Source organism: Leopardus geoffroyi, chromosome C1 (assembly GCF_018350155.1).
Source record: "Leopardus geoffroyi isolate Oge1 chromosome C1, O.geoffroyi_Oge1_pat1.0, whole genome shotgun sequence".
Classification (NCBI taxonomy): Eukaryota; Metazoa; Chordata; class Mammalia; order Carnivora; family Felidae; genus Leopardus; species Leopardus geoffroyi.
The window spans coordinates 12,082,876-12,100,975 of NC_059328.1; the positions used below are offsets into that span (position 1 = coordinate 12,082,876).

At 56.3% G+C, this 18,100-nt stretch overlaps 1 protein-coding gene across 4 annotated transcripts in view; it reads left to right on the forward strand.

The window, feature by feature from the left end:
* The window catches only part of CROCC (ciliary rootlet coiled-coil, rootletin), a 45,599-nt gene that overhangs the window by 24,277 nt on the left and 3,222 nt on the right, over positions 1–18,100 (forward strand). For all 4 annotated transcript variants that reach the window (XM_045475802.1, XM_045475803.1, XM_045475805.1 and 1 more), the window contains 12 exons: positions 1,604–1,783; positions 2,535–2,669; positions 2,989–3,132; positions 3,553–3,791; positions 4,505–4,664; positions 6,173–6,340; positions 7,753–8,125; positions 14,182–14,351; positions 14,469–14,589; positions 14,894–15,057; positions 16,695–16,910; positions 17,566–17,790. In XM_045475802.1, coding sequence (XP_045331758.1) covers positions 1,604–1,783; positions 2,535–2,669; positions 2,989–3,132; positions 3,553–3,791; positions 4,505–4,664; positions 6,173–6,340; positions 7,753–8,125; positions 14,182–14,351; positions 14,469–14,589; positions 14,894–15,057; positions 16,695–16,910; positions 17,566–17,790 — 2,295 coding nt within the window. The remainder of the gene's footprint in view (positions 1–1,603; positions 1,784–2,534; positions 2,670–2,988; positions 3,133–3,552; positions 3,792–4,504; positions 4,665–6,172; positions 6,341–7,752; positions 8,126–14,181; positions 14,352–14,468; positions 14,590–14,893; positions 15,058–16,694; positions 16,911–17,565; positions 17,791–18,100) is intronic.

The following is an 18,100-nucleotide window of genomic DNA, read 5'->3' on the forward strand; positions in this document are numbered from 1 at the left end:
GCAGATTCCCAGGCCCCAAATCTGGTTCAGCCCTGGTGATCCTGATGCAGGGCGTCCACAGCCACATTTGGGAAACGCTGATCTAATGTATAGTAGGAAAGCACTTTTTTTTTTTAAGCTTATTTATTTATTTTGAGAGAGAGAGTGAGAGCGCGTGTGCAAGTGGGGGAGGGGCAGAGAGAGAGAAGAGAGAAGATCTCAAGCAGGCTCTGCACCATCAGTGCAGAACCTGATGCGGAGCTCGAACTCACTCACAAACCAACCTTGAGATCATGACCTGAGCTGATGTCAGACGCTTAACGCTTAACAAACACTTTCATTTGCTAAGAAGTCTGTTTGCATACGAAAGACCACTCTGGGACCTGAGCACTTAGGCAAAGAGCCTGGTCACCAGAAGACCAAACAGAGCTATCTAAGAGCACTGGTTCTAGAGTTTCTTTGCCTGGGTTTGGACCTGATCTTGGTCATACATTGGTTAGGTTGCCTACGGCCTCAGTGCCCGTAACGATGGGGATAATGATAGTATAGAGTATTGTGAAGGTGAGGTGAGATAATCCATAAAAAGGGTTTGGAATAATGATTGGCACTTCATAAGTGCTCCATAAACGCTGATTGTTATTACTATGGCTCTAAGATACTGTCCAGAGCCCCGTGTTGGACAGGGCTGCGTCTCTCAGCAGTTCAGGCTGTTGCTTTATGACTCCAGGGGCCACCACATCGCGCCTAGAGTCAGTCGTCTTAAATTTGGGTGGATAGTATTTCCCTTCTCCAGCAGGGGGCAGCAAAGATTTGAAGAAGGGGCACCTGGGCCTACTTCTCGCAAGGTTGCTAGGGCCTACTGCTGGGGCCAAGTACCCGCCTGGGACCACCAGGGGGCCGTTCTTTCTTTGCCTGTGGGTTCTACCTACTCACCCATCCACCCAGTCCCCAGGGCGCCAGACTCCTGTGTCCTCTCTGACTCCTCCTGTGCCTTCTGGCTTGGCCTCTTAACATCACCGAATCTGTTCTCTTCTGTCGGGCTGCTCTGCCATCCCTAGACCCCCTTTGCTCCCCACAGCCCACCCCGCCCCTCACTACCTCAGCCCTGATCCCTGTCCCTCTTCCACAGCTTCCAAACCGCCCCTCGATCCAGCTCATCCCTAGCTTGCCCCGACTCTTCTCAGAATCAGCCCACCCCTCTCTACAGCCCACAGGGCCTGGTCTGGCCTGGCCGCTGCCCATGGCTCTGATGCATGTCCCCCTCGTAGTTCAAGCTCCAGTGACCTTAGATACAGTGTGTCGGGTTTTCTCTTTCCTCCGGGCCCGGGGCTGGACTCTGGGTTTGGGATTCTGTTTCTCTCTTGACCTGACGGACTGCGGCTCATCTGTTCTTTGGGAAGTGTTCTCTGGCCCCCGGGCCAGGCTCCTGCCGCTCCCTGGGGCGCACACAGCCCCGGCGTGACCCCGTCACAGCCCTTACCATTCACCCCACCTTGTAGTTGCCTGGTGGCCTGCCCTGCCGCTCAGGTTCTGGGCTACAAGTGGCTCTTGCTGGCCTGAGGTCGGTGAGGGGCCGCCTGAGTCCAGCCTTGTGGGTCACACGTGCCTGGGTCCTGGCCCGCAGGAGGCAGCGTGGCGGGAGCTGGAGGCCGAGCGGGCCCAGCTGCAGGGTCAGATGCACCGGGAGCGAGAGGAGCTGTTGGCACGGCTGGAGGCAGAGAAGGAAGAGCTGAGCGAGGAGATCGCCGCCCTGCAGCAGGAGCGTGACGAGGGCCTCCTCCTGGCCGAGAGCGAGAAGCAGCAGGTTCGTGAGCCCCGGGGTGGCCTCCGCTGCTGCCCCAGGGGCCCCTGTTCTCCCGGGGCTGGTCCCTGTTCAGCCGCTCAGCAGCTGGGAGCTAGGAGTCCCTCTCTGGGTCTCAGTTCCCTCACCTGCAGGATGGGGGGACTCCAGGGGTGTGTGTGAAGCATTGCTGAGACCACGTTCAGTGAGCCGTGCCTGGGAACTCCCGGAGCGGCTGTCACATTCGTGGCACTGTGAGCACTGGGTCCCAGAAAGCTGACCCACAGCCTGCCATCCCTTCTGCCACTCCAGGCTGGCCATGGTGTCCCCGGGGTTGCCTTCTGAGCAGTCCCTGCGTTGCCCACGTGTAGCAGCTGAACCCTCCTCAAAAGACCTAACTCCTGACTTTCCCATACCGTAAAGGAGACAGGCCTGTCCTTACTGGCCGTGTCACTCTGAGCAAGCCACTCTGCCTCTTTGAGTCCGTTTCCTCATCTGTAAAAGGGGAATAATGAAGGGCCAGGATTACCGTGGGAAGTTGGCAGGATTTCTAAGTTGTGTCCACGTCCAGACTTGCTGTTATGGCGGTTGTGCCCTTTTCGGGGGCTACGGAGGGGCTGAGTCCGCACCGCTGCCCCGGGTCCACCTGTGGTGACCCAGACAAGGCACCGAGCCCCCAGGGGGCACATTTCCCAGGGCAGGGTAGGGGAAGGGCCCAAGCGTGCCCCCATGAGCAGCCGAGCCCCCAAGCCCTTTGCTCCCCGCCTCTGCCCAGGCCCTGTCCCTGAAGGAGTCCGAGAAGACGGCGCTGTCGGAGAAGCTGATGGGTACACAGCACAGCCTGGCCGCCGTCTCCCTGGATTTGGAGCGGCACAAGAGAGACGCCCAGAGCCGGCAGGAGCAGGACCGGGTAGGGCAGGCCAGGCAGGTGGGCCTCCATCCGAGCCAGGAGGCACGACCCTGCTTGGAGGGGCCTCCTCTCCCAGGCTGCGGGGGGAGCTTCAGCCCCTCCGTGGGGTCCCCCATGAAAGGGAGGTGGCACAGCTCTGCCCGGTGAATCCTAGTCTGAGGGAGAGAGCGGCTGTGGGCACAGCACTCACTGGGCATCAAGGGATCAGCAGACGGTGTGGCAGGCCCGCGGGAAGGGCCGCGTTTGGAGCCGACCCTCCTGGAAACAGCCGGGGGAGGGGGACGGGGACACCAAGTCTGAGGAGTCCTGTCTGTCCTAGAGCACTGTGAACGCGCTGACGTCCGAGCTGCGGGACCTACGGGCCCAGCTTGAGGAGGCTGCCGCAGCCCATGCCCAGGAGGCCAAGAGGCTACAAGAACAGGCCCGAAACCTGGACAGGCAGCGGGAGTCCTCCGTGCGCGAGGTGAGCCGTTCCGGGCAGCATACCCTAAATGCCGCGGGGGGCCTGGCCCACTAGGGGCCCAGAAGAGTGTGTAAGGTTTGTCCCTGCATTTGAGAACGAGCGAACAGCCAATGTAGAAAGGAGGCGGTAAGCCTTTATTAAGCGCTCGTTGTATCTGTCTGGGACTCGGCACTGGTGGGGTCCCTGCCCTCTTGGTGTCCCTCCATAGAAAGATCCTGGTGGATGATTATTTCAGGCCCAAACACCACTAACTCCAGCACGCTCTGCCCCCGAATCAGAACTCACACCTGTGGTCTGAGTCGCTGCAGAGCCGCGGGGCAGGTGCCTGTGGCCGGGGATACAGGTGCGGGCTGGCTTCTGCCAAGTGCCGGCTCCGGCAGGGCCCGTACCCTGTCCCGTGACAACCTGCCACCCTCGCAGGCAGAGGAGCTTCGGACGCAGCTGCGCCTGCTGGAGGACGCCCGTGACGGGTTGCGGCGGGAGCTGTTGGAGGCCCAGCGCAAGGTGCGCGACAGTCAGGATGGCCGTGAGGCCCAGCGCCAGGAGGCCAGCGAGCTGCGGCGCAGCCTGGGTGAGGGTGTCAAGGAGCGTGAGGCCCTGCGGCGTTCCAACGAGGAGCTGCGGGCGGCCGTGAAGAAGGCTGAGAGCGAACGGATCAGGTGGGGCAACGTGGGGGCGGGGGCCAGCTCGGTCCTTTACCGAGCCCATCCTTCACCCTGAATCACGTCCCTGGAAGCTAACTTCACCCCCAGGGTTCTGGGGAAATCACACAGATGGGGAGTCTGTGCCCTTGAACCATAGCTGGCCACGTGGGTGGTTTTAGGCAATTTTCCCATCTGAAAGAAGGGGAAAGGTAGCGGCTGACCCCACCTGCTGGTGTCACCCTGGAGACTAGCCCCAACCCTGGAGTCACCTGTTGGCCTCTTGCAGCCTCGGGCCTGGCCCCCGGCCCTACAGGGCTTAGCTCAGGAGGGGCCACGTGGGCAAGTAACACTTGGGGCACCTCTAGGCCAAGAGCCAGTCCGACCAACTCCAGGGATTAGGGGGACAGACTTTTTTTTTTTTTTAAGTTTATTTATTTATTTTGAGAGACAGAGCAAGCGGAGGAGGGGCAGAGAGAGGGGGAGAGAGAGAATCCAAGCAGGCGCCTCACTGTCAGCGCAGAGCCTGACGCGGGGCTTGAACTCATGAACCACGAGATCGTGACCCGAGCTGAAATCAGGAAGAGTCTACACTTCACCCACTGAGCCACCCAGGCCCCCAAGGAGAACAGGCTTCTGTGTAGATCCCCACCCTGCACTCTTCCCGGGACCCGTGGCTGCCGCTGACCTCTGCCCTCTGCCCTCTGCCTTCCCCCCCGCCCCCACTCCAGCTTGAAGCTTGCCAACGAGGACAGGGAGCAGAAGCTGGTGCTCCTCACGGAGGCACGGGTGGCCGCGGGCAGGGAGGCCGAGGAGCTGCGGGCCGGACTGCAGGAGGTGGAGCGCTCGCGGCTGGAGGCCCGCCGGGAACTGCAGGAGCTCCGGCGGCAGGTACCCGCCCCGGGCCCTTGCCGCGTGCTGCCTCTTGTCCAAATCTCAGAGGAATCCATGAGCAACAAAAGGTGTAGGCCCCGTGAGATGGATCGGGAGCTGGCGAACACTCGTAAAGAGGCCGGCAGTAACTATTTCCAGCTCTACGGGCCATACGGTCTCTGTCGCGGTTACTCAACTCTGCCAGCAGGGCGAGAAAGCAGCCCGACACAGTACGTACATGTGCGGGCGCGTGTTCCATGAACACTTTGTTGATGGGCCCCGAAATTCGATTTTATATCATTTTTCGCGTGTAAGACGTAATATTCCTAGAGTTAAAAAAATTTATTTTTTTAACGTTTATTTATTTTTGAGACAACGCGAGAGACAGAGTGCAAGCAGCGGAGGGGCAGACAGAGGGAGACACAGAACCCGAGGGGGGCTCCAGGCCCTGAGCTGTCAGCCCAGAGCCTGACGCGGGGCTCGAACTCCCGAGCCGTGAGATCATGACCTGAGCCGAAGTCGGACGCTTAACCGACTGAGCCACTCAGGCGCCCCTGTTCTTGGATTTTGTTTCCACCATTTCAAAATGAACCATGTCCAACTATTTACAAACATGTAAAAACCGTCCTTGGCTCAGGCTTTCCCAGAAGACTTACAGAACAGGCAAGAGCCCCATTTGGCTCCTAGGCTCTACCTCGTCCAGAGATATCACAGCGTGACTACCAAACTCTCTTCATCTCCCACCAAGGCCCCCCCTTTACCGCTTCGGGCTCCTTCCTGTTGGGTTGAAGTCTTGGGAAGCCACAGGAGTGTCTGAAAGGAAGTCACATTTATGTGCCAGGCTCTTGCTGGGTGTTGTGCATGCAGCCCCCTCACTCTTAGTGGCATGGGGTAGATGGGCCTTACCCCCCACCTGCTCCTGTGGGGAAATGGGGGCTTAGAACATACCTTTGTATCCCGCTCATCTGAGATTAAATCCCAGTCTGCTGCTTGTGGGCTGTGTGGCTTTGAGCAAGTCACTTCTCCTCTCTAGGCTCCATTATCTATTGAGTAAGGATAATGTCAGTACCTGCCCTATAGACAGTTGTGTGAGACCAAATGAGTTCGTACAATCGAAACGCTTAGAACAGATGTGGACACGTGGTAAGCACTCCGTAGGTCAGGCATCACTGTAGAGGAAGGTGACCAGGAGGCCTGTGGTTCCTGCCCTGCAGAATTCCTTTTCTGATGCGGGTCCACCACGCCCCAAGATAAGTAGTTGCGATTAGGCAATAAATGGAGGTGATTGGTGTCCAGGAGCCTGGCATGGCTGGAGCTCGGTGAAGTTATCTGGAGCAGGTCCCCAGTGGATTCGAGGTGGTGTTCAATGTCTGTGTCCCTGGAGCAGTGGGTCCTGAGTGCTCCCTGTTTCTGGACAGGACAAGGTATAGGGGCAGAGTTGAACAGGCCCTCGCCACCCTGGGCTAGAAGGGGCTGTGGATGCCGAGAATGGATGCTGGGTCCTACCTGTCTGCTCTCTCTCACAGATGAAGGTGCTGGACGGTGAGAACACCAGGCTGGGCCGGGAGCTGGTGGAGCTGCAGGGCCGCCTGGCCCTGGGCGAGCGGGCAGAAAAGGAGGGCCGGCGGGAGGCCCTGGGCCTCCGACAGAAGCTGCTGAAGGGCGAGGCCAGCCTGGAGGCCATTCGGCAGGAGGTAACTCGGGTGTGGATGGGGAGGGTCTTAGGAGGCAGTTGGGGGGTGCCCTGGGTTTCCTCCCCCCCGTCAAGAAGCGGGTGGGGACTCCAATGCTGGAGTCATTCTGAGACATCACTCCCGAGGACTCGTTCCTGTCCTCCGCTCCTTGAGATTCTTCTCCAGGTATAATAGTAATAACAGCTGCAGGAACGGTGTAGCAGGGGTGAGGGGGGTAGGGGGAGCTCTGTAGACATAACCTTGTTTGATTCTCTCAGCAGCCTAGTGAGGCAGGCTCTCTTACCCCATTTTTCACAGAGAACCAGACACTTAGGCTCAGAGAGGTCAAGGGGTCTACTCAAGATCACACAGCCACCCAGGTCTGTCTGACTCCCAAGCCTATACTCTTTCCATTCCGCTTTTCTGGCTGTTGTCACTTTAGTGCATCTACTGTGTGACCTTGACTAAATCACTTAACCTCTCTGTGGTTCAGAGCACTGATGGGCTGGGGGCCCTAGCATAAGTCCTGGCATCCAGGGGCTCTGTGAATGGTGGTTTCTAGTGAAACTGATGGCTGTGAGTGGTTGATTTATCCTCTAAACCAGAGGGGGGTGTGTGGGATCATGCACTCCATCAGAAAATAATTTTTTAGTACATGCCCCATTGTGTGATTTATTGATAAGTTATGTGCACTGAGAGAGAGTACAGCCTAATGGTTGGAAGAACAGCCACTGGAGGGGCGCCTGGGTGGCCCAGTTGGTTGAGCGTCCGACTTCAGCTCAGGTCATGATCTCACGGTTTGTGGGTTCAAGCCCCGCGTCAGGCTCTGGGCTGACAGCTCAGGGCCCGGAGCCTGCTTCGGATTCTGTGTCTCCCTCTCTCTCTGCCCCTCCCCTGCTCACACTCGCTCACACTCCGTCAATCTCTCTCTCAAAAAATAAACATTAAAAACATAAGAAAGAAGGAAGGAAGAAAGGAAAAAGAAAGAAAACAGCCATGGAGCTACTGTGCTTGGCTTTGAATCCTGGCTCCGAGCTTACTAGCAGTTTGGCCTTGGCACAGCTGCTCTGTGCCTCAGTTTCCTCCCTTGTAAAATGGAGATGATTCATGGTGGTAAAGTTTTTTTGGGAAAGTACTTAGTCCCTGGCACTGATAAGTCCTGTCCAGGGAAGTGTGGGCTGTTAGTTTATTACTAATAAATTGTATATATTACAAGGCATGTACACAGAACGAAGAGAAAAAAAGATTCTAGTAGTTAATTCCCACTTTCCCGTGGATATTCCTGCACAAACTGCCTGGGTGGAGACCACTAAAGAAGCAGGTGTTGTCCCAGCCACTTTTGGGTGGGTGGGCTCCAGACTGGGCCTGGGAGGCGGGGCGTCGGGTTGGGGGTGGCCTTGCTGACCCCCACCTCCCGGCGTTGCCCGACCCAGCTCCAGGGAGCCCAGAGGAAGCTGCAGGAACAAGAGGGCGAGTTCAGGGCCCGCGAGCGAGGCCTGCTGGCCTCCCTGGAGGAGGCACGCGGCGCCGAGAAGCTGCAGCTGGACCACGCCCGCAGCTTGGAGCTGAAGCTGGAGGCGGTGCGGGCCGAAGCCGCGGAGCTGGGGCTGCGGCTGAGCGCGGCCGAGGGCCGGGCGCAAGGCCTGGAGGCCGAGCTGGCCCGCGTGGAGGCGCAGCGGCGCGCAGCCGAGACCCAGCTGGGCGGCCTGCGCTCAGCTCTGCGTCGGGGCCTGGGCCTCGGGCGCACTCCCAGCCCGGCCCCGCTGCCCTCGCCGGGCTCGCCGGCCCGGGGCGCGCCCGCTGGAGGTGAGTGGAGCCACGAGGGAAAGGGCGGGGCGGTGGGCGGGCTTCACTGTGGCCACGCCCCCGATTAGGTCGGCTCCGCCTGAGAGCGGACTGCTGTCTGGGCCACGCCTCTCCTTTAACGGACCAGTCTCAATCCCGCCCCATATCACTTTCCTTCCCAACGGACCAGTCTCAATCCCGCCCCATATCACTTTCCTTCCCTTTGGGGAGTCTGCCCAGGCTCTTCCCCTTCGCTGATTTGTGTTCCTCTGCTTGCTTCATTTTAAAGGAGGTGCTGGTGCTTTTTTTTTTTTTTTTTTAAGTGTTTTTCAGAGAGAGAGAGAGCGCGCGCGCGCGCGCGCGCGCGCGAGTGGGGGAGGGGCAGAGAGAGAGGGAGACAGAATCCGAAGCAGGCTCCAGGCTTTGAGCTGTCAGCACAGAGCTGGACGCGGGGCTTGAACCCAGGAACCGTGAGATCATGACCTGAGCTGAAGTCCAACGCTCAACCGACTGAGCCATCCAGGCGCCCCTGATGGTGCTTGTTCTTAATGCCCCTGACTCCTCTGAGACTTTGAGGCTCTGTCCTCTATAACTGATCCTCACTCCCTCTCTCCATCAGCCTCCCACCCCTAGCTTGATACCCCTCCACACTAGACTTGTGACCCCAGCATCACAGCCAGACAGTTACCTACCCGGCCTAAAACCTCTTCGAGCAACTCCTTCAGAAATCGTTCCAGTCCCATTTGTTCCCAGGGCCCTGTGGATGACTCCGGGAAAGTCAGCGCTGTGCTATATAGCAGGGGTGAGCACACCTTTGGAGAGCATCCTTGTCTCAGCCTGACATGATTCTATCTTGACTCCTAGGGCCTAGAATAGAACCTCTGGAATCTTAGCACCGTGGGCAGTTCACTATGGGATGCTGAGTTGTTGCCTCTTCAATCCACAGATTGAACCCCTGGATCACATTCGATCAGTTATGCAATACTTATTAAGCGCTGGCTGGGTGCCCAAGACAGCTTCACTATGGGATGGAGCAGTAAACAAACTGACTGGCGTTTCTGCGCTTAGGGAGTTTCTAGTCTAGGGAGAGGAGCAGACCATAAATGTGACATAGAGATGAAATCGAGAATGTTCTGGGTGGTAGTAAGGGCTGGAGAATAGGTAAGGACAAATGCATTCAAGGACATTGCTGGTGAGAACGTAAAACAGCACAGCTGATGTGGAAACCAGTTTGGCAGTTCGTCAAAAAACTTAGAATTTGGCAGCCTGAGTGGCTCCGTCGGTTAAGCATCTGACTTCGGCTCAGGTCACGATCTCGCGGTTCATGAGTTCGAGCCCCATGTCGGGCTCTGTGCTGACGGCTCAGAGTCTGGAGCCTGCTGCGGATTTCGTGTCTCCCTCTCTCTCTGCCCCTCCCCTGCTCAGGCTCGGTCTCTCTCTGAAAAATAAACGGTTTAAAAAAAAAAAAACACAAAAAACCTTAGAAAAACACTTAGAATTACCATGTGCCCCAACCATTCTATCCCTAGATATAGGACCAAAAGAACTGAAAAAGGGGCCTTGAACAGATACGTGTGCACCAACCGTTCAGAGCATCATAAAAGGTGGAATCAACCAGTGTCCATCGACAGATGAGTAGATAAACAAAATGTGGCGTAGCCACACAGAGGGATATTATCCAGCCTTACAAAGCAATGCTATTCTGATCCGTGTTACAACATGGATGAGCCTCGACAATATTATGCTAAGTGAAAAGCCAGTCACAAAGGGACGCTTGCGGGAAATACCCAGAAGAGACACATGTATAGAGGTAGAAAGTAGATTAGAGGTCACTAGGGACTGGGGGGAGGGGAGGCTCGGGAGTTACTGCTTAGTGGGCACAGAGTTTCTGTTTGAGGCCGTACCTGTCAGTTTGCTGGGGCTGCAAAACAGAGTACCTTAAACTTCAGTTTGTGTCTCATTGTTCTGAAGGCCAGAGTCCCAGATTAAGGTGTCAGTGGGACCATGCTCCTTCTGAAGTCTCTAGGGAAGAATCTGTTCCAGGCCTCTCTCCTGGCTGCCTATAGTTCCTAGGCTTGTGGCAGCAGGACCCAAGCTTCACTTGGCCTTCTCGTGTGTGTATCCAAATTCCCCCTTTGTGTTAGGATACCAATAATACTGGATTAGGGGCTCACCATACTCAACTATGACCTCGTCTTTTTTCTTTTTTTTTTTTTTTAGAGAGAGAGAGAGCAGGGGAGGGGTAGGGAGAGAGGGAAAGAGAGAATTCCAGGCAGGCTCCACACTGTCAGTGCAAAGCCCAGTACGGGGCTAGAAGCCACAAACTGAGATCATGACCTGAGCTGAAACCAAGTGCTTAACTGACTGAGCCACCCAGGCATCCCCACTATGACCTCCTCTTAACTAATTACATCTCCAAGAAGCTTACTCCCAAATAAATTCACGTTCTGACGTGCCAGGGGTTGGAGCTTCAACTAATGAATTTTGGGGGGACATAGTTCAACCCAAAATAGGTATGATGGAAGATTTGGGAACAGATAGTGGTGATGGTCACATAACAATGTGAATATAACTGGTTAGAAAGGCCACATTGGGGCGCCTGGGTGGCTCAGTCGGTTAAGTGTCTGACTTCTGCTCAGGTCATGATCTTGCGGTTTGTGCGTTCGAGCCCCGCATCGGGCTCTGTGCTGATAGCTCGGAGCCTGGAGCCTGCTTCCGATTCTGTGTCTCCCTCTCTCTCTGCCCCTCCCCTGCTCACGCTCTGTCTCTCAATAATAAATAAACGTTAAAAAATTAAAAAAAAAAGGCCACCAAAACGGATGTAGAAAAAGCATTTGATAAAATTCAACATACAGTTATGATCCAAACTCTTGGAAAACTAGAAAAAGGTTTCCTTAACTGATAAACTAGTTCTCCAAAACCCTACAGCAAATATTACATTTGACTCCTGTATTTAATATTGTACTGGAAGTCTCAAAGGTCCTAGCCAGTACACTATGGTAAGAAACATAGAATTAATGTTTTAAGGTTCAGGAAGGGAGAAACAAAACTGCCACTATTTACAGATCACGTGATTTTTCTATGTAGAAAATACAGGAGGGGGCACCTGGGTGGCTCAGGCAGGTAAGCATCTGACTTCGGCTCTGGTTATGACCTCATGGTTTGTGAGTTCGAGCCCCGTGTCGGGCTCTGTGCTGACAGCTCAGAGCCTGGAGCCTTCTTTGGATTCTGTGTCACCCTCTCTCTCTGCCCCTCCCCTGCTCATGCTCTATCTCTCTCTCTCAAAAATAAAAAAACGTTAAAAAAATTTGTAAAAAAAAATACAGGAGAAGCTACAACAAATTGTTAGAACAAGTAAGAAGCTTTAGTAAGGTTGCTGGAAACAAGATCAACATACAAAAGTTAATTATATTTTATTATATCAACAGAAGCAGAACACGTTTGTTGTTTACTGCCAACAGCAGAATTGATAAAATAAAATTTATACTGGCACTAAGAAATCTCTCCCCCAAAGAAAACACCAGATCTAGATGACTTTACAGATAAGGTCTACTATCCAAGGAAAAAAATAATTCTTTTCAACGTTTATTTATTTTTGGGACAGAGAGAGACAGAGCATGAACGGGGGAGGGGCAGAGAGAGAGGGAGACACAGAATCGGAAACAGGCTCCAGGCTCTGAGCCATCAGCCCAGAGCCCGACGCGGGGCTCGAACTCACGGACCGCGAGATCGTGACCTGGCTGAAGTCGGACGCTTAACCGACTGCGCCACCCAGGCGCCCCAAAATAATTCTAATCTAATATGACTTTTACGGAGACAGCCATAAATGTTGTTGAGAGACGTTAAAAGAAACCTAAATAGGAGAAATGATTGTATGTATCAACAAATTCACTATTATAAAGATGTCAGTTCTTCCAGATTCATCCATAGATTGAATGGTATTTTGGCAAAATTCTTTGTGTGTGTGTGAAACTTGACAAGCCAATTCTAAAACATCTATGGAAAAACAAAGGCCAAGAAAGCCAACACACTCTTGAAGAAAAAGAACTAGATGGCTAGGGGTAGGGGCTTGCCTTGCCAAAGATAAAAGTTAATATAAAGTTTTAGTAATTCAGGTGCTGTGCCACTGAGACCAACACTGGCTGTGTGGTCAAGGACCAGACCTGCATGTCCAAAGAAACCTGATCTGTGTTGGAAGCTTGGTCTGTGATGGACTTTCCCAAAAGTCCCAAAAGTATTTGGATAATTGAGAATCCATACAGAAAAAATAAAAAAGAAAGAGACCCTTCCATCACCTTTTAGATAAACATCAATTTCAGTTAGATGAACTGCATTTTTTTTTAAGTTTTTTATTTATTTAGGTAATCTGTACACCCCTTGTGGGGCTTGAACTCACAACCCTAAGGTCAAGAGTCCCATGCTCTTCTGACTGAGCCAGCCAGGCACTCCTAAGTAGATTTGAAGATTAAATACAAAAGGCAAAACTGTAGCTTTTAAAAGACAACATAGGAAAATATCCTTACGGCTTTAGGATGGGAAAGGATTTCTTAAGACACACACACACACCCTGCTAACCATAATGTTACTAAATGTTATTTAATTAAAATTAAGAACCTGAAAAAAAGATGGCTGGGAAAGCATATTGTATGTTATATATATTATCACAGCAAAGAAATTTAAAAAAGAATTTTAAGAGAGAGAGACAGAGTGCAAGCAGGGGAGGGGCAGAGAGAGAGGGAGACACAGAATCCGAAGCAGGCTCCAGGCTCTGAGCTGTCAGCACCGAGCCCGATGCGGGGCTCGAACTCGCAAACCATGAGATCATGACCTGAGCCGAAGTTAGATGCTCAACCTACTGAGCCACCCAGGCGCCCCAGAAATTTTTAAAGATACAGCAAGGGCAGGGGTAGGGGTGTTTGTGTGGGCAATGGAGAGCCCCGGTGAGGAGGTGGTAGGTGGGGGAAGGATGGGTGGGAGAGGAGACTCTGAGGACAAGGGACAAGTGGAAGTAAGGGGCGAGGACAAGGGACGAGTGCCTGACTGGCAGTTCCCCTGTGAACACCGAGGGGACAGCAGGCACAGGGCAGTGAACAGGTACAGACGAGTGGGAGGTGAGGACAAAGGACACGCCTGAGTAATCCTTGCAGGCCACTCTGTGGTAGGGGCCCTTGGGGACAGTGGGTAGACATCCTGCTCCAGGTCCTGTGGCTGTTGACAGAGCCGTGGGGCAGCTTAGGTGTCACTTGCGAAGGCAGGAGGATGCTATGGGCAGGCTGACGCCCTGCCCTGTGGTTCCGATGCTGACCTCCAGGTGGCGCCCTGTCTCTGTGCGCCCCTCTGGCCTCTTCAAACAGACAGAGTTCATTTCTCTTTCTGGAAGTAGGGCTACCTGGTTCTAAATCCCATTGCGGGATCTTCCCAGCTTTGAGACCAAGCAGATCGCTTAACTGCTTTGAGCGCGTCCAGCCTGTGAAGGTTCTTACTCCTCAGAGAATTATCGTGAAGGTGGGATAGGCCGTCAGTGCCTGGCAGATAGGAAGCAGGGAGATGTTGAGGTGGTGGAACGACCACCCTTGGACTGGGCCCTGGGTGTGCAGCCCTCACAGTGCCCCTGGTCTTGGCGGGGAGGCAGACCTTGGAGCCTCATGACCCAGCCTGGGATCAGGGACACGTCTGGGGAGCAGATCTAATGGAATGGGCCAGGCAAAGAGAGGCCGTGGGGAGAGAAGGGAACAGCATGCACGAAGGCCCTGGTCCCGGAAGAGGGAATGTTCTAGAACTTGGGAGCCGAGGGTCATGTGGAAGGGACGGCTTGTAAAAGGTGAGAGGGCTGTGCTAGGGTGAGCAACGGGGCCTCTGCACGACGGCAGGGAAGTTGGGCTTACTCTGAGGGGCCTGGGACCAGGGAAGGGTTAAGCAAGAAGGTGAGGGCCAGCGTGCGGTGGGAAGCCCCTGCAAGCTGCTGGGTGCGGCTCGGGGTCGGGGGGAGGGGGGTGAGGTGTGCGAGCAGCCCGCAGGCACCACCCAGGCCCGAGAGGCTCGGGTTCCCGCAGCCCTAAGCATGCCGCCTCCCCCAGGAAGCGGCGAAGGGCTCAGCAGCCCCAGCCCCTTGGAACGCAGCCCTGGGTCCGAGCCACCATCCCCAGGACCTGCCACCTCCCCGGCATCCCCAGACCTGGACCCGGAGGCGGTACGGGGAGCCCTCCGGGAGTTCCTGCAGGAGCTGCGGAGTGCCCAGAGGCAGCGGGTGAGGCTGGGTGTGAGCCGCTGGGTAGGGAACCGGGTGGCTGAGGGCCCTGCGAGGGGCTGCAGGTGTCAGAACAGGGGTCTTCCCTTCCTCCCCCGCCCCACGTCGGGGTCGCAGGATGAGCTTCAGGCCCAGACCGGTGTCCTGAGTCGACAGCTGGCTGAGATGGAGGCTGAGAGGGACAGTGCCACCTCACGGGCGAGGCAGCTGCAGAAGGCTGTGGCCGACGGTGCGGAAGGTGAGTTTGACCCCCCCACCCCCGGCTCCCTGCTCTCTGTGCTCTTAGCCGCTGAGGTGGGACGTGTGGGATTGGCCTGAGCGGCTCCCCCGTCCCTGCCCTGCCCACCGTGACCTGAATGGGGGGCCGTCTCCTCTGGGGGTCCCTCCCTGGTCAGCTCCACTCCACGTGTGCAGACCGGCAGACCCTCAAGGACTCGGAGAGGCAGGCCCTGTGGCGGGCGGAGGGCAGGCCGGGCATCTGGTGGCCAGGTTCGGGTCTCGGGGTGCGCCCGGCCAGGCCTGACGGGGCTGGGGTGCTGCAGCCCGACGCCGCGTGGACGGGCGGCTGAGCGGGGCCCAGGCAGAGCTGGTGCTGCAGGAGGAGAATGTGCGGCGCAGCGAGCGGGAGCGCCGGGCCGCCCTGGACCAGGTGGCCGCCCTGGAGAGGAGCCTGCAGGCCACCGAGAGTGAGCTCCGGGCCAGCCAGGTAGACGGGAGCTGAGGGCCGGCGGGGGCAGGGGGGCGTCCGCCTGTGCTTGAATGGCTGTCTGGGAGTCCTACCGTGTGCGTCTCCGTTGCTGTCTGCCTGGGTTGCAGCACCCACTGAAGTGAGCCGCCTGTGACTCTGTCCGGAAGCACGTTCAGATTGCACCCGCTCGCTCCTCCTTGAGGTCACCAGGCTGCAGAAGAAAAGGCCTGGGCTTTTGAGCCTGACAGAAGAAAGTCTGTTCAAGTCCCGGCCGTGCTGTTTATTGCCTGCTTGGTCTCGTTTTCCTCCTGCGTAAAAGAGGGAGGCCAGCAGTCGTCTCCCAGAGACGATACACAAGTGCTCTTTTTTTTTTTTTTAAGTTTATTTGTTTTTGAGAGCGAGCACGAGCAGGGGAGGGGCAAAGAGAGAGGGAGAAAAAGAATCACAAGTGGGGTCCTCATTGTCAGCGCAGAGCCTGATGTGGGGCCTGATCCCTCAAACTGTGAGACCATGGCCTGAGCCGGAATCAAAAGTTGGATGCCGAACTGGCTGAGCCACCCAGGCGCCCTGTGAATGCGCTTAACATATGGTGTTCAGGGGACGTTGGTTTCCTTTGTCTCTGTATAGCCACATGAGTGGTGTTCTGGGGTTTTTATATGTGTTTGGGGGACATCTGTGTACACGTGTCGTGTGTGTGTGTGTGTGTGTGTGTGTGTGTGCGCACGCATGTGCGTGCGCCCGGGGCAGGACACCCTGGCCCTGGGGGCGACAGTCCAGGCCACCGAAGCCTTGAGCCCTTCTCATGCCAAAGGTCCCCTCACTCCTTCCCCCTTCCTCCCCGGCCCTCCATCGTTGCCCCCACAGCCCACCCCCTGTCTCTGGCTCCAGGTCAAGTTTGAGCTGGATTGTTATGTCTGTGGTTCCAGCTCTGGCCTCCGGCCCAGCCGCAGGGGCCGCAGGAGGAGGCCTGGAACAAAGCTGGGCAGGGGCCAGAGTGGGGCTGCCAGGCCCAGACATGGCAGAGTTGGGGCTCTGAGCACGGCGGCAGGGGGCCGGGCTTGGGGGGGGGGGATTCAGTCTGTCTTCCTGTCCTCTCCCTACTCCTCAAGCCTCTTTTTACTGTCTGACCCCATGTGGGGGAGGGAGGAACATCATGCCCTAAAACCAGGGGGTGCCCAAGGCTCCTACCTGACTCAGCTCAGATCACACAATGCAGCTTCTGGGCCTGGCTCTGGGGAGTGATGCAGCAGAACAGGGAAGCCCTAGAATCTGCCTTTTCACCCTCCCTTCCCACCCCGGGGCTCTGCGAACACTTTGTGGTACCCCTGGGCCCGTGCAGTCTCCCCACTGCACAGATGTGCGGTCGGGCCACAGAGCAGGAAGGGAGAATCCTGGATCACAGAGCCTGTTAGAAAGGCCGGATCAGCCAGATCCAGAAAGCGCTCTGGGATCCTCAGGCCAACCCATCCTGTGAACATGTGGGGAGGTGGAGGGCCTCGCAAGGGTCACAGGCTGGCCCCAGGTACACAGTGAGGGGTTGGGCCAGCCTCTTCAAGGCTGCTCCCCACTTTCTCCTGAGGGTCCTGACGGGGTGTGGGAGGCGCGGGGTCGGGGGTGGCTGGGCGGCTGGGGCCTGACCCCTCCCCCACCCGCAGGAGAAGATCAGCAAGATGAAGGCCAATGAGGTGAAGCTGGAGAGTGACAAGCGGCGTCTGAAGGAGGTGTTGGATGCCTCTGAGAGCCGCACCATCAAGCTTGAGCTGCAGCGGCGCTCACTCGAGGGGGAACTGCAGCGCAGCCGCCTGGGCCTCAGTGACCGTGAGGCCCTTGCCCAGGCCCTCCAGGATCGGGTGGACTCCCTGCAGAGACAGGTGGGTCCCCATTCCCCTTTGCGGGTTTCTCATCTGCATGCTCAGTGCCGGGTGCTTTACGGGGACTACGTAATACTCCCAACAACCCCGAGGCAAGCATCATCCTCATTTCGTGGACAGACAGACAGACAGAGAGGGGCTACCATCACCCAAGATCACATAGCTAATAAGAGACACAGCTGAAATTAGAATTTAGGACTCTTTGACACCAGAATCTTCATTCCTAGGAAACATGTGGGACAAGTTAGAGATATAGGTTTCACTCATGTCCCTTTTTTGCCTTGGCTGCCAGGAAGCTCAGCTCTAACTAGAACGTTCAGTTACTACGCTAGTCCTACAAGGGCACCCACCAAAGTCAAGAACACAGAACATTTCTGGATTGTGGTGGTTACCTTTTCTCCTCCCTGGCAGGGGAGGAGACCCTGGGGTCTGGGACATCCGGGTTTGTGGCACTCCGGGTGAGGGTAGTTAAAACCAGCAGTGGGGCGGAGCCTAGGCTGCAGTGGGCTGAGCCAGTGGGAGCGCATGGGAACAATGAGGGTCGATGATGAAGGCCTAGGCAGGGGTGGGAGGAGCTTGGCTTGGGTTCACCGTTCCTGCTGGAGGCCAGGGTGAGAGCAGAGCCACTTCACTGTCCTGTCTGCCCTCCTGCCAGGTGGCAGACAGTGAGGTGAAGGCGGGGACTCTGCAGCTGACAGTGGAGCGGCTGAACGGGGCCCTGGCCAAGATGGAAGAGAGCGAGGGGGCCTTGCGGGACAAGGCGCAGGGCCTGTCAGAAGCACTGGCCCAGAGTAGCGCCAACCTTACCAGCACCCAGGACAAGAATCTGCACCTGCAGAAGGCCCTGACCGCTTGTGAACATGACCGCCAAGTTCTCCAAGTACGGGGGTTCCAGGGCCTGGCTGGGGGTGGTCCCAGTGAGAGCCAACAAGGGCAGGCTTGGAGGGGCCCTTGGAGGACAGTCAGTTGGGAACCCTAGGGAGCCAGTCTATGAGCGCTTTGAGGTGGGTGGGCCCAGTAGGAGCATTGGCCAATAGGAAGGGGCTTGGGGTGGGCGGGGGCAATAAGAATACGCCTACTGGTATAGGCTTGAGGGACCCAGATACGGGGTCATGCAGGTCAGTGGGCCAGGCCTGCTGTCTGCCTCGCCCTCCAGATAAGATTTTGGGGCTGTTTTGCGGGTTGTAACC